Source organism: Platalea leucorodia, assembly GCF_965183815.1.
Source record: "Platalea leucorodia genome assembly, chromosome: 8".
NCBI classification, from domain to species: domain Eukaryota; kingdom Metazoa; phylum Chordata; class Aves; order Pelecaniformes; family Threskiornithidae; genus Platalea; species Platalea leucorodia.
This window is the reverse complement of record NC_138830.1, coordinates 17,458,086-17,479,571: the sequence shown is the minus strand read 5'-3', so window position 1 is coordinate 17,479,571 and position 21,486 is coordinate 17,458,086. Positions and strand designations below refer to the sequence as shown.

Genomic DNA, 21,486 nt, shown 5'->3' with positions numbered 1-21,486 from the left:
AGCCGCAGCGGGCACCGGCCAGCCAGGACTGCCGGCACCGCGCTTCCCCGAGGGCGGGAGGCCGGGTCCCGCCGCGCCCGGGCGTCCCGGGCACTCGCCGTTTAAGCGGGAGCCGCGGCACCGCGACGCCCGCCAGCGACCAGCCGCTTAGCGGCGGGTCTGCGCCGCGCTGGCGCCGGTGCCGGTTGCGCCGTTCCAGGCGACAGCGGCGGCGACCCGGGCGGGCGGCGCGCGCCCGCAGCGCTGTGAGGCGCGGGCCGTGAGGGGCGGGCAGAGCCGCGCGGGTGACGGAAACCGCACCGGCAGCACGGAGGTCGGGTCCCGCCGGGCGCCCAGCACCGCTGGCCCGGGCCAGGCTTGGGGAGGCCGCCTCCCGCCGTGCGGCTAGCGAGCGCCCCTGGCCGGTGCGGCGAGGCGTCAGGCACACAACATGGCGGCCGCAGCTGCGGACCCCGCCGCCCCCTGCCCGCGCGGCGCGACAGCCCGCCGGGGGCCGAGGGCGAGGGGGCGGGAAGGGCGCCGCGCCCCGCCCCCCCGACTGCCCGCCTCCCGCCCCGCCCCTTCACCCGCGCGCGCACGGACCTCCCCCAGCCCCGCCCTCCCCGCTTCGACCCCGCGCGCCTGGCGGCCCCTCCCTCCGGCTCCGAGGGGGTTGGGCCGCGCGCGACCGCGCCGCGCCTCGTGCAGCCAACCGGCGGCGCTCGCGCCAGGCCCCTCCCCGGCTGGGCGGGGGCAGCGGCGGGAGGAGGAGACCCCTCCGGAGGGGGGCGGGCGGCTCGCGCCCACCTCCGCGGCGGCGGCGGCAGCGGCGGCGGCGGCGGGGCCCCTCCCCCGGGGGCGGGGCCGCCCGGGCCGGCGGGCTGCTGGCGCCTCCTCCCCTCCCCTCCCCTCCCCCTCCCCGCCGTCCCCTCAGTAACTTGGCCGCCTTTTATCGGGCGAGCGGCGAGGCGGAGAGTTTATTGGTGCCGGAGCTGCGGCGCGGCCGGGGCGGGGAGCGAGCGCGGCGGAGGGCGGGGGGGCGCCCGGCCCGGCCCGGTCCGGGACGATGCTGCGGCTGGTGTCGCTGAAGTTGGGGCGGCTGTACCGCTACGTGAAGCTGGCGGTGCTGGGCAGCCTGGCGGCGGCGCTGGTGCTGAACACGCACTCGCTGCTGGCCTCGCTGCAGCGCAACGAGCTGTCGGAGCGGCGCTTCCTGCAGCTCAATAAGTGCCCGGCCTGCTGGGGCACCAGCTGGTGCCGCAAGTTCCTCAACGGGCAGCTGCGGCTGGAGAGCTGGGGCCGCCTGCGCCTCTTCGACTTCTTCAACGTCAAGAACGTCTACTTCGCCCGCTACGGGGAGCCCCGCGAGGGCAGCCGCCGCGTCGTCCTCAAGCGCCTGGGCTCGGCGCAGGAGCTCGCCGACATCGACACCAAGATCTGCCGCCGCGCCACCGGCAGGGGCCGCTGCGACCTCCTGCAGGCCCTGCACGCCACCGAGTTCGCCAGCCTCAACGGCGACGTGCGGCTCCTCACCCCCGACGCCGTGGAGGGCTGGTCGGACCTGGTGCACTGCCCCTCGCAGCGCCTGCTCGACCGCCTGGTCCGCCGCTACGCCGAGACCAAGGACTCGGGCAGCTTCCTGCTGCGCAACCTGAAGGACTCGGAGCGCATGCAGCTCCTCATCACCCTCGCCTTCAACCCCGAGCCGCTGGTGCTGCAGGTAAGCGCGCCCCACGGCGCCCGGCCGGCCGGCAGTGCCGGGGTGGGCGCCCGCCCCGCCTGCTCTCCTTGGTGCTGCACAGCCGCCCCCGCCTGCCCCGCCTGGGCGGGGGCCGCCGGGCCCCTTGCTGGAAGCCCCGGCCCGGCCCAGCGCCCTCCGTGGCCCTTCGCCCCCGCCTCCCCCGCCGTGGCCGGGGTCTGGTTTGCCGCCGCGCCGGGCGCAGGCAGCTGTGCCTGCGCGGGGGAGAGCAGGGCGAGCAGGGCTGCTGGGAGGCTGGCCGCCAGCAGCGGCGAGGGGCGGGGGTCGTCCTCGAGGTCTCTGCCCTAGCAGTGACTCCCGTGCAAAGATACCAGCTGGGTGGGCTGAGGAGGGGGCCTCCGATTCCCACTCTGGGCAGGAGGCCTTTCTTTATCTCACTCAGTCTTACAGTTTTTCTGTCTTCCTCAAAGACTTCGTGCGTTTTCCCGATTTGTCTTCCTCCTCCGTGCTACCGTGCCTGAAGGCTACAACTCGGTCTGCATCCTGCGTGCCTTTCTCATCTAGGCAGGGAGCTTGCTTTTCTCTTCGGTAGCGAACACGGAAAGCAAGCAGCTGTTCTGCAGGAAGCAGGTGGGGTGGCACCCTCTAAGGCAGGTGCTTTCTGGTGGATTTAATGCCCTTCTAACAGTTAAGTGTTAGGCTTTAATCCTGTGGCGTGTCCCATAATACATACATTCCTAGGCAGCTGTGGGAAGCGTTGATTAGTTTCTTAGGGTCTAGTTTAATAGTTAGTGGGTAGAGACTTCACTATAAAGCTATTGTGCTTTCCTTGTCAAAAACTGACTCGTGCTATGTCGTGTTCTTATGTGAACTAAATATAATTTTTGTTTTTCTGTTGGTAAAAATTAGAAATAGGTATTTCGTCGCCTGGACAAATAAATGAACAGTATTCTCTTTTCAGTGGTTACATATTTTATATTCTTTAATTAGGAGGACTGGTTATGTGCGCAGACCAGAAATTTGTACTTTAACATATCACATAAATCTTTAGGCGAAAAATTTGTGGGAAACTGTTTTATTCTGTGGCACCACTCAGTTGCTTCTATTGCATATCTGTTTAGATTGGGAGCTTTGCATTTTGGCTCTAAACACTATCGAGGGAACTCCAAGTATGCCTTTAAGTTGGACTCGGAATTGTTTTGTCTAGCTACTGGACTGTCCTTGCCTTTATCCGATGTATGATAAAAGTATTTGCAAATACGTTCGAAAGCATCACTGCATGATTACTGTTATAAACATCTGCTGTTTCTGTAGTAAGAGGCCAAGAAATATCTAATGCTCAAAAAGCACTGCTGCAGGCTTTACCCTCCAGCAAATTCACCTGATTAATTTCTAGAGAATGCATGTGTGAATTAAAAGTATGGTTTTGGGTAGTATGCCTTCTGCCCTTCCGTCTCTCCATGGACAGCTCTTGAGTTTTGTTTTTGAAGTTTCCAGTTTGCTTCTCAGTGGACTTAGGGTACAGTATGTGTCTTCCATTTTGCTGTGAAGTTGCTCCTGAGCACAGTGAAAAAGGAAACTCCACTTAAGTAAGAAAATCAAAACTTCTTTGCTTTGCTGAGTATATTTGGAAATTCTTTGAGAATTGGTTTGTTTTGGCTGCATTTCATACAACGTACAGTTTTGGTTTTGAACACTGGTTCCAATATACCGAGCATGGACCTAGGTGGTCAGAAAATAGCTCTGTATGTTTCTTCATAATTTGCGGGGCCAATGTATTCTTTACAGACAAAACGCATGGTATAGTTGCAGCATTTACTATCGTGGGGTGGATCAAAGACAGTGGGGAGCACTGGTTGATTTAAGAGCCTTGATTCCCATCAGCTTCTTGATAAGCTGTGGATGAGCCCTGAGGCTGTCAAGCAAATCTGTTGAAGAGATGAAAATCTTTGGACGTGAACTTAATGAGCACTTTGCTCACCATTTATCTTAACGAAGGTGCTGCTGAGAACAGAGCACGTCACGCTGGTGGGAACTGAGGCAGCCTTTACCAGTCCAGAGTGTGGTAAAGTTGTCTGTCACCTCTTATCAGATCAAAAGTGTTTTGCAGGGTATTGTAGATTTTGATCAATAGGCATATCCTGGAAAATATTTCTGGGGAACTTCAGACCAGCTTTGTGTGTTGAAACACTCTTAATATATTCTCCAGAAGAGTATTCGTCAACTTTGGTAATGGGTACTGAAGGTTTGAATACCTTCCCTCAGTTGGGAATGAAGTATCTTAAATATATGAATCTGAATGCACTCTTCTCATTTGCATAATATGTCACGTACCACTCCGTTCTCAGCCTGTACCCGAGAAACACGTAAGGAACGGTAATTCTGTGTTATGCAGCTATTGCAACAGCAAGATGCAACGCACTCTTTTTGAGAGGGGTGAAGTTACTTTCCAGAAGTGATAACTGACTACTGAGAAGTTTGCTTGTATTTATACATAAGATATGTAAAACCTCTTATGGTATAGTTTCTGCAGTATTGACGAGGGCAGATACTGGCACGGGAATGAGTCCTGTAGGCTTGTTCTAAAAACCATCTGCTTCCAAGAAAGGAAACCTCCATGACGTGATGTGAAGAATCAGATTTTAATTTTAAATAAATAAAAAAATAAAAACTTGATGCATTTAACTGATGCTGTCTGTCACTGGAAGGCACAAGGGAAAGTGTTGCTAGCTTTTGCCTTCAGCTTTTCATGAATCACTACTGTGACTGTTTAATACTGGCATGAATAACGGTTTTGGTTTAGAAGCAGAGATAACTTCTAAATTCTTGGTGTTCAGTGCATTAAAGTTCTGTGTTCTTTAATTGAGTTACAGGAGCAGCCAAATGTAAATAGGCACTGAATTTAAAGCTGGATCTTTGATTTATAACAGAAAAGTCACTTTAACCATCTACTAGATCTAATAATTTGTGGATTATAAGACTTTTTATCAGAGATTGGGATTTTAGCTTGCAGCCTATTTAGAGTATGGATTATTTCTAAAGTGGTGTTGCTTACAAAATGCATATTGTCACAACTGACTTACAGCTTTTGCTGTAGGAAGTTTTCAAGTGGGGCTTTAACCCATAGCATGATATACTTTTGTCACAAGTCTCTGAACAGTAGTAAACCAGCACAGTTTTGTATAGATTACTTATTGTAATCCTAACTCAATATTTGCATTTTTTATAGCTTTCTTGTTAACCTTCTTTATCCACATTTGTTAAACAGTTGCATAGGTGTACTCAATGAAGAATTCAACCCCTTTTGCCATTTTACTTCATGAAGCAAGTGGGAGGACAGCTGCGTTATTATTCGGTAGAGTTTACATCTTTTCTGGGTATTAAAATATTATTTTTACTTTTGTAGAATCTCGCTAAACTAGTCAGCAATTAAATCCTGAAACAACCTGTACGTGAGGGTTGAGGAAAGAATTTTTTAACTTGAAGTACAAATGTTTAAGATTTAACTTCTGATAGGTTTGGTTTTTTTTCCTTCCTCTTTCTAGTACTCGTTTCCTGCAATAAAGGCAAATACTTTTTAGTAAAATAAGTTCTGATCTGTAATCAAAATTTGATACATCTAAACCAATATTCTACGTAAATATGAACAGCTTATTCAGACTAAAGCAACAACAAAACTTGCTGCTGTTCCCTTCAACTCATTTAATGGGAAACAGTGCATTTTAAATAGGAATCACCTGGAGGATAGTATCTATGCATGGCATCTGATTCATAATTGAATATGGTGACCATGTGCGTCAAACACTTGCAAAGATAGGTTGGCCAAAGTTGCCTTGTGAAGAAATAGCAAAATTTTTAAAATAAATTGGATTAGACTGAGTGCAGTGTGAATATTCACTTATTGCAGAGTTCATAGAACCAGTATGGATGTAAGTAGATTTATCCTCACCCTATGACTTTTTATAAACCATCCACCTTCTAGTTTGTCTTTTAAAAATAACTGTAGTGGAGAAACTTTTCTTCCTTTTTTTAACCATGACGTGCGTTCAAATAATGGATGTTATTCAACTTTATGAAGTAACATGATAAATTTTTATCTTCACTGGCAAATAGAAACATAAACTTATTGTTACAGAACCACAAATGTTTGCTACCTATTGTTAATTTCCATAGAGGCTAAGATTGTTGTTCAGTCTCTGACTCTTACAAAAACTTTTCTTTTTTTTTTTTTTCCCCAATTCCTAACAGGATTTTTTCCAAAACCAAGGCAGTTCAACAGGAAGATTTGGGGAAATAGTTAAGCTTTCTAGACATACCTCTTATTTTCCATAGAGGTCCTGCACTGATCTCTATCAGCCTCCAGATTTCCTATGTAGAGCCACTGTAGCTGTCTCTTAACATTTCTTGAGCTGCTGTTGTGTGCCACCATAGCTGCCATGCTGTGAGTGATGGTATGCAACCATGCATTGTACGACACATGAAGGCCTGTGGCAAAGTTTTAAGTTTTGTACTTAAACACGAAAAAAACTTCCAAAATGATCAACGCCCAAAAAACAGGGCAAAGTGGAGAATTCCTTGTTCTGGGAATTGGGGAAATTACAGTATAACTCACTACTGCTGAAGTAAGAAATTGTTTCTAGATAAGATAATTGTGTTTTTTCAGTAAAGTGGCTGTATTTCTCCTAAGATCTTACGGTTAGCTGTGAAAGACAGATTACATCTGTCCTGGCGAAACTGAAACATAGGTTCTGTTAATTGTTGTGGCAAAAGTGCATCTAGAGCTGGTCTTGCAAGACTCAGTCTTGCCTTTGTGCTGGCTATTGTATTGGTGTACAGTACCGTCAGATGCACTATTAAAATGACAGTGCATTTGCTTTGTTTTCAAAGCAAACTTGAGGTTTGCACCCAAACTTTGCTATTAAAATAAAAGTAAATAAAATGCTTGCAAGTAAAGTGGTTTTTTTATTCAAGCTATAGGAGGTGTCTGTGAATTATATCCAGAGTGCATTAATGCAACTCTTGTCTTGAGCTGTAGCTTTTAACAACCTGTTTAAAATGGAGATTCTTTAAAGAATGATGGTGAATGTTTATATCTTGTATGTAAATTACAAGTCTTGAAGACTTTTATTCCAATACCTATATGGAAAATAGCAGTATTTCTGCATTTTTTAATAGATTGCATAAGTCATTGCCCTTCTCTCGGACATGTATTTAGCTTTCTAAATACTTAAGCTTAACGATTTTATTCTTCTCACAGCTTTTCCTTATGGGAAAAAAAACACACAACCAAAAAGCCCCCCTAACAACAGCTGTATCTCTATTCCTAGTATAATTACTCTGCATGAACAGTCTGTTGCCACATAACCTAAAATTGTTCTAGTTTCTCTTCGTGCCATCATTGGAGTTTCTGTTTGGTTTTGTTGCAGGAAGAACAATAATTGACATCTGGTAAACATATATTAAAACATTAAGTGTGATCTCTTTGAAACAATTTCTTGTGCTGAATTCACTCAAAGTAGCAATTTAGCCAAATGTTTTACAGAATTATTTTGCTGATCCATGCATAACTCAGTAAGAAGTAAATGGGCAACTTTTCTTGCCTGGGATTTCTTTTTTTCTTTTTTTATCATAAACAGTGTTCTAGTCATAGGCTATTTTCAGTAGTTCTATTCTAAATACATTGGTAGAATGCTATCCAGTTTTAATACTTGCTGCCTTTTAAATTTTCTTCATTACTCAATTTGGTGTTTCCAATACGTAATCGATGTGCTAAATACCAAGTAGTGGATTTAAGGCAGTTATCCACGCTATCTGACGTGTCCTCTAGTGGACTTGTATTAAGTCCTGGCTCATACAGATACTGATATTTTGACATACTAAGTAGTATTTAGTGTGTAGTATTTTAAAATGTTGAATATTTTCCTCTGATCTTTATCAAAAAGTTTAACTGTAGTTGTTTGAGGTCAGTTGTTAGTACTCATGTTACCGCCAGTTGATTTGAGGCTTTTTCATCAAAAATAATCTGCAATTTCATATATTATTCCATCTTAAAGATTCACGGTAGTCTGCTGCAGATGATTATAAATCATGACTTCCCCTCATCCTCCAAATTCCTGCCATGCAATTGGACTATTCTTTTTTTTTTTAAAGCTATTTTTTCTTATTGCAGTAAACATAAACTAGGCGTAAGGAATGTCTAGTGCTACTTTATGGGTAAATGGATTTTTTTTTTCTTTTCAGGTCTTAACTTTTCTTAAAATTCTTTTTGCACAAATCAGTCGACTGCCACCTGTAGAAAAGATAATTCAGAAAGCAAGGAATTTCAATTTCGCATGTTAAAGTGAAGCTTTAGTCTTTTTTAATTCCTGTTTTACGTACAGTATTGTGGAGAAAGGAGATGAATTTGTTGTTTTTCCCTGAATTTCCATTGTGTGCATTTTAAAAAAGAAATGCAAAATTATTGTTTAGTTGAATTAAAATTGAGTGGGCTCATGTTACAAGAATATTCCACTGATTTGATTGTATTGAAAATTGAAGAGTTATTTTTTGCAGTGACATATAGTATACCTATTAGACCACAACTGGCTTGTACTTGTCATGTTACCATATTTAATATGTTCCTTAAATAATGAATACTATTTTCATCTTTCTTTCTGATGAAACTTCCCTAAAGTGATGACATGTAAGTAAAGAAACAGGAATGTTTTAGAATAGTGTAGAAATTCTTCAAGTTATTGTGGGGTATGTATGAATGAATGTCTGTCTTAATCTAGAGGCTGCTGAGAAATCACTGTACAGACTTAAATAGAAATCCTCCTGATAAATTGTAGCTCTGAGCAGTTTTCAGAAACACAAAAAAAAAAATGTGTTACCTCACATTCCAAACATTGAAATACCAACGTTGTCCATTTGCTTCTGCTATGTCTGATGTAGAGGGGAAGCTGTATTTTGCTTTCCTGAATTAAGTAATTGAGGCTTTGTTTTAGTTGCTTCGATTTTTGCAAATTAACTTTCAGAAATAAGAGTGGGCCATCTCTGCTAGGGCTTCTTTATAGTGATATATTCCGGAGTCGTAACTCATGAGAAGTAGATAATGATCATTTTCATCTGTTGCAAATTTAACCTGAACAAACTTTTAGGAACTACAAACTAATTTGGACAGGTAACAACCAATGCAGCATTAAATTTTCTGTACTATGGTTCTTGCATTTAATCATTATTCATTAATTTGTTTGGAGAAATGACATACCTCTACTAACATTGTGAAACATAACTTTTACAGTTCAAGTGTTCAGCTTAATCATTGAGCAACATCTAATTCTAAGTGCGTTTATATTTAGAGTTGTCTGTGTATTTTTGTCCTACAGTGTGTCAATTAAGCCTGATATGTACCTCTTGGTGGCATGAATTTTATGTAGTAACTGGTTGAAATGTAATAAAACTGAACAAAAGTCCAATAAATGGAAGAAACATAGTTTCAATGGGAATACTAGTATTTGGAATATTCAATGAAATCCACTCTTTACTCTGTGTGTGTAAGCTATATATATATGTACATGCTTAACTTCTGTGGGAGTTTTAGTTGAATGTCAAATTATTTGGCATATAGTTGAGAATGAAATTGTTTTCATTATACTCACTAGCATTCACAAATACATTTCAATACATATCTTGTCAAATGCAGATCAATTCCTGACAAAAGAAGGCATCTGCGTTTAGACTGTGCTTTTTAACCTCCTCTGATCTGAAAAGTTTCATTGTAAAATCTGATCTCCAGGTCTGCGTGGTTCCAGAGCTTTGCTTATTTGCCTTGGTGACTAATACAAGTGCTACTTCTGTTTACACTGCAGAATCAACAGTGGTCTGTGAGAGCGAACTGATTTTTTTCCTTTTGAGGAAGAGCATATTATTTAAATTCTACTTGCTATGCCAGTTTGTGCCTCGGCAAACACAGTTTAGTAGGATGATTTCAGTGAAGGCATCACAAAGAGTGTAATTTTGCCATGAAGGTCTTCGGAATCATAAAAAGTAGGAAGAGAAGTCCCCACTCTGTTTTGCATATGTTCTTTAATTCCATCATATTTAAGGTGTAACTCGTTGGTTAGTTGGTTGGTTGGTTTTTTAGATGGAACTCACTTTATACAAAAAACTGGTAGTGACATGTAGCATCTTCTATAGTAGTTTTGAAAATGAAAAGCATATTTTTTTTAATGGTACAGTGGAACAGTAGCTCAAAGATGTCAGTTGTTACTTAAGCTGTTTTGGCTCTTTTTTTTGGACTTTATTAGGATGAATTATATGTTTGATTATGATAAACTAATATTCTTTTAAGTGTTTAATTCAAAGGGGATTTGTGTTGTTGCAGACTACAATAGGCCTTATCAGCTTCAAGCTGGTGAGTCTTTACTGCATGGTCTAATTCACAGCTCTGGACATTAAAAACCAGTGGCAGATTTGTATATCTTCTCATGTTTAGACAGATGGAAGTGAGGAAGACAAACACACTGATAGTGTGTTTTATGCTTCAGTGAAATGATAAATTCACCCTATTAATTCTCAGTATTTATTTTGAGACTACAGTGTATTTTTTTTTTTTTTTAAGACATAAAGGCATTATTATTCTTTCAGGAACAAAATGTCCTTTGTCCATTTGACAGGGTTGGCTTAGGTTTTTAAGCCTTGCTTAGAGAGATATCTTGTAGCTGTGCTAATTAGGGCAACTAAAATATTTTTTTGATGTACGTGTCCCTGGGAATGGAGGTAGCAGAAGTTTTTGTCATATTTATTGTTTTCCGTCTTTCTGTTAGAAGATTATACATATTTCTCTGAATAGAGAAAGATAACAACTTTAATGAGGGAAAGCTTACTAAGCTACCTGTTTGTTGTTTTTCATATGCATTACTATATTTTAAAACACTTTTTAAAGCTTCATTGTCTGTGGTTTCCATGACATTTGTGTGTATATTCACAGATAAAATGTGAGTGGGTGCATCAGAATTGCAGATTCTTTTGTCAGATAGCCAAAAGGTTTCTGGTTTTGAACAAGAGCTTAGTTTTTATCTTAATTGTCAAATGCACATTTTTAAGTCTTCAAATGGCATATTCAAGTACAAAATTTTCTAATTAAATATTTATACTGCTAATAATTCAAGAATTAAAATAAAAGCTGTATGTTATGCATTGCTCTACAGAAATCTGAGATTTTTGACAGCTGTCTACTAAGCTTTTTGTTTCTAAATGCAAGTTGTTCACAGAAAACATGTTTAATGACCATACAAATTTGTGTTCATGTCTTACTGGCTTTTGAAATTTTAATACATGAAGAAAAAAAAATCCCCATGTTAAGTTAGCTGCAGTTTCATCTAGAAAGATGCTTTCAAAATAGAATAGTACAAAAAGTTACAAATCTCTGCTTGCAAAGACAACAGATCTGTACTTCAATTAATATTCTTGACAAATTCACCAAGTGAATATAAAACTGCTGAATGGGGCACTTGTACATATTTTTATCCCCTTCGTTGGCTACTGACTTGGGTAATGAAGTGTAGATGTGGCTGTTACATGCCAGTTGGATGGGAGCCAAAACAGAGATGTTGTTTGTACATGTGCAGATGTTGGCACGATTCCCTGCACTCCTGTTGTCAAAAGACCTTTTTATTGCCACAGAGTTATAAATATATCTGTGTTACAGCATGGCATACAGATATTTTACCAGTACTGTTTGGGATGTTCACTTCTTAATAAACCAAGCTGCTCCTAGAATTTCTTGTGTGAATCGAAATTCAGTGTACACAATTCAGGAAGCATAATAGATGTGTTTTGAAGATCAGTGTAACATTGTAACTAATGCTGTACTTTCAAAATCAGTTTAATCCATTGCATAAATCCCTGCTGCTGCTGGAAAGGAAAGGTCCTTTTAGCTCCTTCCTCTTTTCTGCACCTGGCTATTCAGGCCTTCTCCCTTCCTTTTGTCAGTACAAGCATGATGCGGTGATGTGATGAGCTGGATCAGGCTACTGATCCAACTGAACACCAGCCCAGCAAGTACCATCTGCATTGCTTTCCTAATGACATGAAGGAGTGGATTCCAGTAAGATCCAATTATCAAGTAGTGTTAACACATAAATGGGTATTTTTACTGTCTCAAAATTATATTTAAAATATTAAATAATTTAAAAACTGTAGATGAACAAATTGCAGTGTTCTTAAGTGTTCCAAGCAAGGACCGCTGGAAGCTAGGTACAATTTAACCTGGTACTCGGCCTTCATTTTAGATACGGGCTCAATTAGGGCCTCCATAACATTTTATTAAATGCTCCTACTACAAGGAGCATGCTTCCAGAGCAGAAACTCGATCCTGAATCTTCTTTCCCTGTCTGAAAGGCCTTTAGAAGAAGGATGGAAACAAGCATGCTGTAAGTAGGTGAATTGGTTTGCTGGGCTGTAGACTCTCCATTTCTGGGCTGGAGATTTAAAGTGACAGCCATATGGAGTGTTAGAGTGAGGTTCTCCATATCAGCAGCATAGAAAGTGAAAGGAATGACCGAACCTCTTCTTCACCTTTTTTTGGCGGGTGGTGGTGGTGGTGGTGGAGGAAGTATGGTCTGGACTCTCAATAATAACTGTTCCTTTTTCCTAGTCACCTCTGTATAGTTTTGTACTTCTTCAGATAATGATTCAGAATGGGGGAGAAAGTAATTGCAGCTGCATGTGAATTGCTGGGATAAGTTGTACCATGGAAGCACTTGTGTTGCCTATCCATAAGAGGGGCTTTGATGTGCTTCAGTAAACCTTTTCATTAGTAGCATTTGTACTTAAAAATCTGTAGCTAAGATTCCAGTTTTGTACTGAAATAACTTAATAGATGGAGACAATCTCTCCACGGGGTTTTGTTTTTTTACCTCCTGACACCTGCAGCTGTTGTGAAATCTTGAAAATTCGGTATAACCAAGAGAAACTCTTGTTGCAGTGCTGAGCAAGTGTTCCTGTTCTGCTTTTTGTCCCTGGGTGTTTACCAGCAGTGTCTTTTAAAAGGTAGAGAAGGTAACTGTAAGAATTTTCCTCTTGGATATTGCTAGAGGATTCATTGATCCAATGACCTGTTGGGTCAGAGGCCAGTTAGTAGTCTTTTTAATGAAACTTAGTTCCTGCCATGGAAGCATGCTTACACAGAAAACAACTAGTGAAATATGTGTATTACGGAGCTTCTAGTGTGTCTGGCCACCATCAGTAAGTACTCTGACCTTGGCTTAGTGTCAGCTGATGCCTAGTGCTTAAGATAAAATGATCAAAACTTTGTTATCAAAGGAAGCACAAACATAGGTAAAATTAAGGATTGTTGTAGGGGACGTACAGGTTCTAAGGCTATGGTGATTGGGTATGTAAGCACTCTTAACTTTTCTAATTTTTTTTTGAAGTGGGATACATACACAGATGGGTGAGTGCTGGGCAGCTCTTGCCTGACTGGTCTTGTAGTCCAGATCTGTTCTACATGATGTGTTTCCTTCCAGTGTCTCTTTTCTTGATTTACCGTGAATGTTTTCTGCTATCATGGATTCCAGGAGGTATAAAACTTCCATTCAGACTGAAACCCACCATGCTGTTCAACCCAAGTGTGGTAAAACCTTTGCTACATGATCCTTGCAGAACTGGTAACAATTTGCTTCTGGTGACACGATAGCAAGGTAGTGCATGAGGAAGGAGCATGTGCACATAGTGGTATCTCCTAATTGTTAAAATTAGTGTGCATTCTATTCTTAGAGAGTTCTAACTTCTATGCATTTGGGGCTTCTTAACTTATTATTTTTATGGTTTCTTCCTGATGCATAGTATGGAGGATACCTTTTAAATGCTCATCTGTTCGTATTGAAGTCTTAGGGCACCTTCAGCACAAATGAAGTAGTAAAAATATGCTGGTGTGTGGTTTGGTTTTTTTTTTTAATTGCTTGTAGTACGTTATTACTATTTAGTCTCTTATGTTGACTTCCATGAAAGCTACTACTGGGGACAGATTTTACTTTTGATAAAAATGTTGTGTGGCTGTGTGTAATAAACACACAGAGTATGTATATAGCAATTAATCAAGAGGTAGACTGTTAAGGAGTACTAGAGGCATAAGAAAGCCTAAGGTTTCTTTTATACCTTAATCTGCTCTGTAATCCTTTCTGTGAGCGATCTTCAAGTGAGAGGATCCTCAAAGGAATCCAGTCAACTGGGGAAAATGGGAAGGGGGTGGCAGGAAAAGGAGATGTCACTTTTTAAAGCTTTTTCCTTTAGGTTATTAAAAAAATCGGTTTTAATTAAAAATTGCAGATGCAAAATTATCTTGGTAGGAAGTACACTTGTGTTAGTACAACAGATGTGTATAAAACAGCAATAGAAAAAGATAGTTGTGCATGTGAAAATAGGTACCTTTCCCTTTAGTAGTCCAACAGGGCCTCTTGCTCACATAAATATATTTTATGTTGTTTTTTCTTTCTCTTCAAAACTTAAAAATATATGTAAATGTCGTGTTGATGGGTATTTACAGGCATCTCTCCTAAATTTTATTGAACAGCCTTTTAAAATCTAAGCTGTTTTGTATTAATGAAAATTTTAAAAAATCTTTTTATATACAGAGTTTTCCATCTGATGAGGGTTGGCCATTCGCAAAGTACTTAGGAGCATGCGGAAGAATGGTGGCTGTCAATTACGTTGGAGAAGAGCTGTGGAGTTACTTTAATGCACCATGGGAGAAACGAGTGGATCTGGCCTGGCAATTAATGGAAATAGCTGAGCAGCTGACAAATAATGACTTTGAATTTGCACTCTACCTCCTTGATGTCAGCTTTGACAACTTTGCAGTTGGACCGAGAGATGGGAAAGTTATCATTGTAGATGCAGAAAACGTTCTGGTAGCAGACAAAAGGTTAATCAGACAGAGTAAGTCTCTTCTTTCTCTCCGCTCCCCTCACCCCATGTCTCTTGCTTCTTTCTCTACAAGCACAATGTTTAAAGTATGTGTAGTTGCTAAATACCCATTTTGTTGGCTTTATAACTAGCCTACTCATTAACAAACTAATTAGCTTTCTTCTGCAATTAGACCACTAATTGACCAGTTTGTCAATTTTATGAAGTGTTGAACTTACGTGAACTTGATTTACATATACTTTCAATCTCTGTAATCCTGCTTAAATGGAAAGGTGGGGGTGGGAGGAGAGGGTTTGGACATTGGACGGGTTTGTACAGATGGATGGACAGATAGACGGGCTGGCTGACTGACTTGTCTACCTTAGCTAAAAGAGAGAGGTTCCTTTCAGCTTTTCCGGACGTCTGTAAGGATGGAAGTCTTGGCATTCTATTTTCTGTGAATGGCAAGACAGTCTTACTGCCTGCTTTGCCTTAGTTACATAGTCTGCCTCTGGTTCAGTTGTTCAGGTAGGTGCTTTGTAATAATGGAACTGAAGGAATGAGTAATTTTAGTGCTGTTTCCAAATGGGAATAGTGAAAATTCGTTCATCTTCCTGTCACTGTAAAAGCTCAAAGCAGTGACAGCAGGAGAGATGTTTGACAAAGTGGCATTACATGGGTTTATATTCCTTTTGAGCTTATAAGGAAAATTTTACAGACCTAAGGGCTAGAGACATTGAACGTGAAACCCGAGATTCTGCAGAAGTTTGTGGCAGTAGGCCAAGTGATTCCAGTCTGCTTTGGGTGAATGGATTTTTTTAAGCTTTGCAAATAGACTTCATATGCTGTGCTGCTGAATTAACATTGAGACTATATTTTCTATCCACACACTTTTCTACAATGAAGTATGGTTTTTGTTGGGTTTTTTTTGGTTGTTTATTTTTGGTTTTTTGGTGATGTGGGGTTTTGGTTTTCGTTCTTGGGGTTTTGTGGTTTTTTTTTTTTGTTTTTTTTTTTTTGTATTGGATTTATTATACGTTCTCAGGGAGCTTAGATTAAAATTATCTGAGCCTACCAAGAAAAACCTTTTAATGTATTGAATATCCAGTACATTTACTTTAGTACCTATGGGTCACACAAATAAACTTTCTTCTTTTTTTTTTTTTTTTCTTTTTTTCTTTTTCCGCCCTGTTAAAATAATATTACTTAAGACTTTGACTTTTGGAGCATGTCTGAATTGCTCAGTCACAAAGATGACCAAATGAACTCTGAAAAAGGTTGATGTGTACATGGAATAGGAGCAAGTAGCATCTTGCAGAAACTGAATGCTGAAAGTGTCACGCTTACATCTGTTGTCTATAGTTCTCAGACTAATTTGGATCTAACTAGGATTTTGCTGCATGATTTGTAATTAACAATTAATCAAGAACACAGAAAATAAATGAGGACACAAGAAAGTTCTCAGTCTTTGTATAAACTTGACATTTAATACTGATTTCATTAATCTCCTGGAAAGTTTCATTAAACAATCTCTGTCTGGAGTGATTAATATGCCTGTTTAGATATTTGAATATGTACATTCTGTCCAGTTGCACTGTACAGTAATATCTAATTGTGCTCTATGTGGGATATCATAGTTGAGTTTGCTGAAGTCTTTTTTTCCCATTCTCCTTTGCTGGCTCTTTTTCCATTTCGAGTTTGCTGTGCATTGTACAAATTTTACATCATATTTTTATAGTTTTAGCAGCCATCCTTCAGTATGCTTTTTTTCCTAGTCTTGCTTGCAGTGGGCCATAAATGAGTAGACCAATAGTCAGCTCAGAGACTACCAAACACAGATAAATTTTTCTTTGTACATCACAGTGCTAAAAGAGATCTGCAAAACTGTGAGACTCCATGACAAGGACCTCTTCTCAAAGCTGGCAGTAATCTAGAAACTTAAGATGAAAGTTTTCTAACAAAAAGTAGTGAGAACTAAGGAGATCTCACACTTAATAACCTTTTATGTATTATTGTATAAAGTATTTTCTGTAAATCAGGTTTTAAGTTGAAGAAAACTTTGACAAGGCCACTAGTTACACCTTCAAATTTTGATAACTTTTAAAATATATATAAGGAAGGTTTATACATGTATGTAAATGCCATTTGTTTTGTTGAATTTTTTTCTTTCTTCAAAGATTATATGTAATGCATCTGCTTTTTTATATGCACTTCTTAGTTACTACCCTGTCTGAAGAGGTTGGAAGGTAATGTTTCAGAAGTTTATGGCAATTACCTTGCAGTGTTTTTTTGTTCTTTGGTAGACCACTTCACAGTGTTAGTTCCCAGGGCAACTGGAGAAACCAAATCTATGTTGCTAAAATAAATCATGTTGCTTGTTTGTTTTTCTCTCGACTTCAGCTGTGAATCATTATCTTGTACTTGTTTGTGCCACATTTTTTCCTCTGGGTATGTGTGTGAATGTAGATTTCATGTGTTTAATGTGCTATTTTTCCTGCTGCCCTCTCTTTGCTATCTATTTTACCCTCTTTCTTTCTTTCCCTTATTTTTTGTATTGCCAGGACCATTTCAGCAGAAGGGTATATCAAACTGTCAGATGCAATCTTAGACTATAACACTTAAGAGTTCATCTAAAGAGAGTTGCTTTATATTTTAAATATTACCAGTTTGCTGTGTATTGAGCTTCTGATTGTATTCAGATACATGTATGCTCTTTCCTCCTCTCTCTCACTTTTTTTTTTACCGTCTCCTTGTATTTCACAGATAAACCTGAAAACTGGGATGTATGGTATGAAAGCAAATTTGATGACTGTGATAAAGAAGCTTGTCTGTCCTTCTCGAAAGAGATTCTTTGTGCTCGTGTCACTGTGGACCACAATTATTACGCTATTTGTCAGAACCTTTTATCAAGACATGCCACATGGCGTGGCACTTCTGGAGGACTACTTCATGACCCCCCAGCTGAAATTGCCAAAGATGGCCGACTTGAGGCCTTGCTGGATGAGTGTGCCAACCCAAAGAAGCGATACGGTAGATTCCAAGCCGCAAAAGAACTGCGTGAATACCTTGCACAATTGAGTAACAATGTGAGGTAGTCCACAGCGAAAATTTTTTGCAACACTGACTAAAACACTATTGCAAAGACACACATAAAATGAAGTTTTGAACTTATGTATTAAAAAGAGAAAATACAAAAAAACCCTAGTTTATCAGTTTTCTAAAAACCATAAAAATATAATTTTATGGTGTTATAATGTTCCTTTGCAAACAGAGAAGGTACTCACTGAATTAAAACTTGAGCTACTATTGACTCTCCTCCCTAACTATTTAAAAGGGAGTGGGTCAAAAAAGACTGTGATAGCTTAATTGACAGCTTGTGTGTCAAAGGGTACTTTACATAGAACTGCATTAGTGTCACAGTTTTGTGAAGCTGATGTTTTTACTTGGAAAATCAAGTTCGCCTGATGGCCTGTTTTAAAGGCCTTTTTCCTGACATCATTGTCTCATTTTTGTGTTTGTTTAAACACCTTGAAGTGGCATTTACATACAGGTAAATCTAGCTGTCTGCATTGTTTCAAATTTAACGGGCTTTCATGTTAATGCTGTGCAGTACATTCCTACTGTGAGTGCAGGATTCCCACATTTACTGTCTAATTTTAGGGGGTTTTACACTGTATTTTACTATGCTTAGACATTGTGTATTATTTTTTTTTTTAAGATCATCATACACTCGAGTGTCATTTGAACTAACATTCATTTGATGTCTTTTGTAGTTCTGCCATTGGAAATATCACTTAATGTAATTATTGTACAAAACTTCTACCCTTCATGCCAGTATATACACATGACTGTTTAGCAGGAAATCATGGTATGAGCAAACTCTTATTTTTAACAGAGATAATTTGAGAATTGGAGAGAGACTACAATAAAAAGTTCTGTATTAATTTAAATTGGGGATAGAAGCTTGACTAAAAATAAAAATTCACTAGTCCAGTGTAGTTAAGCATAAACCAAAGAAAATGGTTTTGTTTATTAGTTTCTAAACAAACAGTAAAGAAAAAATGCTATATCGTAGTGAACCTAATAATTCTTGAAATTCAAATTTCAGTGGTCCTTGGTTACTCTTTGAAGGACTTCTAAAACTGTGCTTATACTAGAAGAAAACCCTAATTTGAATAATAATGTCTAGAAAGTTAGCAGTTTGTTTTACATTATTCCCAATTCTGTTGAATTCAAGTGTAATGGAGTTTACTGAATATTCGTCTTTTGGTTTACCAGCTAAGTTGATTAAGCTGTGTTCACTCGAGACACCTTTTCTTGAACTAAGTTTGACTATTCCCAGTGCAGTTAAAATTGACTTGTTGAGGTTTGTGTAAATCTAGAGTTGTTTTCATAAATTACAGTTTTTATAAAAACCTCAGTTACTGCTACAAGAACTCACTTCAAAGCTTCCTCCTCATTTTTTTTTTCCCAACTACTATAATGCTTCATTTTCCTGAAGTCTTATTCATAAAAAGACACTCTTAGGAAATGTATGCATATTACTTCTTGTAACAGTAATGAAGGAAACTAATATTTCTTAAATGCGTGTATAAAACAATATTCTGTACAAGATAAAAAGAATTCTGAGCAAGGTAGTACGTGCTACTTTCAAGGGCAAAATTAGCATGCCTCTCATACTGCATCAAAGACTGATGGAAACTCTTGCTTTACCAAATTGCTGCAAGTGCAAGCTGAGGAAAATAGCAAACTCACTCACTGGCCCTTCTTTCTCAAAGCTCAAAAAGTGGAGCCATATAAAGATGCAGAGTGCTTTTTGATTTCTTAGATGACTGTGTTAAGGATGTTTTAGAATTCGAAATTCTTACTTTGTCATCTTTGCCTATGTAGTCCTAATTTGCTCCCAATCCCTTGTCTCGTTTTCTGAAGTTAGAATGCTCAATGCAGCTTTTAATTTTCATTTCTCCCTTCCCCTCATTTGAAAACTGTTTTACATGCTTGCTCTGGCACAAGCTGTCAGAGAAGGTTCATGTTATTTTTCATCATAAAGTCCACTTATTTGAAGAAAATAGACTAACCCTCAGACTAGGTAATACTACCCTACCATAAAAGCCTTGACTTATCACTAACGTTGGTTTTTAAACATCTACCACATTTCCCAATGAGCGAGTGGAGTGTGATCGTTAAAAGTCGTCAAAGAAACAAACACTGCCAGTTCTGGTTACTACTGGAGGCAGTTCTGTAACTGTCAGAATGTCCTATCAGATTTGGTTTGGGTTTAGTTCCCTCAGAAATAAGTTACTAAAGCCGATTATAAAAGGAATTTGGAACTTTAAAAAAAGCCAACACTACAGGGAAAACATTGTGGAGAGCAATAAATCTTGTTCCGTTTGCACCTATCAGATATTTATTGTACAATAACAGTTTATATTTTTAGCCATTGCCCATTATTATTGATGAACATGGTGAAATATTTTTGAATGAGATGTTTGGGGTTTGTATGTGCATTACAATTGTCCTTTTGTACTGTAAGTTACTGTTTGATTGGAATATTTTATCAAAACTGTCTCCCTGTGCCTTTATATTACAAGAAAGTTGTTGCTGCAACTTCTAATGATATTAATAAAGAATACTTTAAGAACCTCATCTCAGATATTCATTTTCAGATCAGTCAGTCTTTTAAGATTGACTTAGTCTAGAATGCATTAAAATATACATAGAACTAGTTTTTGTAGTGTTGCAGAATGCACCATCATCAAAAGTGACAGGAACTTTTTTTCCCCTCCTTCTTTCTAGTAGGCTGTTTGATCCACAGTATGAATGATCTGTCGGGAATCTTTTTGTTTTGGAGATTATCATAAGTAGGACTAATTTTCTTAAAAACAACTTGATCAAGCCATATCTTTCTGTTCTGTTAACTGAAAAAAAATATTTTCAAATTAAACAAGTTGATATCTTCTCTCTTTATTGTTTGAGAAACTTATTTTTCCTTGTATTTAGAATCATTTATATTGCTAGTACCACTGTCTCTTCAGCACAATATTCTAGCAGTTAATGTAATATAAATACATAATGTCTTTTGATGTTTCTCCTTTACTCTGGATTTTTCAGTGAGCATTTGCATTCGATACTAAGTCCTGCAGTTATACTAGAGCATATATTCCCTTCTGACTTTCGGAGCCTGTGTAAATAATAGGAATAACTTGTCTCAAAAACACTTGGATTTTCAAATTTTTTTAGTTGCACTCCTGCTGCCTCGACTTACATCTCCAGGAACTGCAAACATGCAGATTGAAACTTGTAAACTTTCCAGCGTGCCTCAAAAGTCAAGATTATTATGGTCTTAAGAAGAAACTAGCATGAATAACTGCTGCATCTTTTCTTTCAACAGTTTCCAGAGTATAGCATAGTCTGATCCTGGTCGCCTTGAACTTCAAGACATGGTGTACCTAGTACTTTCTTAATAGGTAGTTTTTCATGGTGAGATATTCTTTTACAAGACTCTTCAAATCTGTTAAACTTTGTATGCTACTCTGATTTACTGCAAAGACTACGTTAAATGCAATATTCTTTACCTTTATTAGAATGGACACCCTGGCTACCTTTAAAAGGCACTTGAATGTTTTGGTTCTCTACAGTCAGTCTGATGTTTTTGTAGAAACCAGCAGTGGTGCTTTCGTGGGTTCCTGTTTTCCCATATGACATGTCTGAATTCAGTACTGACTTCTAAGCTCTTTTGTTAGTTATCTATGTTGTTTGAAACCTGTGATTTGGAGATTAGGATGGATTGGACTGCAAAACCTCTGTAAAATGCACATGTCTAGTGAGTATCAGAGAAATGTTCTATTAGGGACGTATATTGCTCAGTTTGAAGATTTGGTGTGCTGCCTGCTTAAACCGCTTTTGAAATTCCTCATGGT

General features: G+C 40.0%; 1 protein-coding gene across 1 annotated transcript; it reads left to right on the top strand.

Annotated features, from left to right (window-relative positions):
* Positions 1-1,030: 1,030 nt before the first annotated feature.
* DIPK2A (divergent protein kinase domain 2A) lies at positions 1,031-20,138 on the top strand. The gene is made up of 3 exons (XM_082319552.1): positions 1,031-1,699; positions 14,296-14,599; positions 17,330-20,138. Exons 1-3 carry the CDS (start codon positions 1,046-1,048, stop codon positions 17,659-17,661), a joined length of 1,290 nt encoding a protein of 429 aa, XP_082175678.1. The 5' UTR covers positions 1,031-1,045; the 3' UTR covers positions 17,662-20,138.
* Positions 20,139-21,486: the final 1,348 nt, after the last annotated feature.

Coding starts and splice junctions, on each gene's coding strand:
- DIPK2A (XM_082319552.1), top strand. CDS start 1,046: ATGCTGCGGCTGGTGTCGCTGAAGTTGGGGCGGCTGTACCGCTACGTG. Junction 1,700..14,295: donor CCGAGCCGCTGGTGCTGCAG/GTAAGCGCGCCC, acceptor TTTTATATACAG/AGTTTTCCATCTGATGAGGG. Junction 14,600..17,329: donor CAAAAGGTTAATCAGACAGA/GTAAGTCTCTTC, acceptor TGTATTTCACAG/ATAAACCTGAAAACTGGGAT.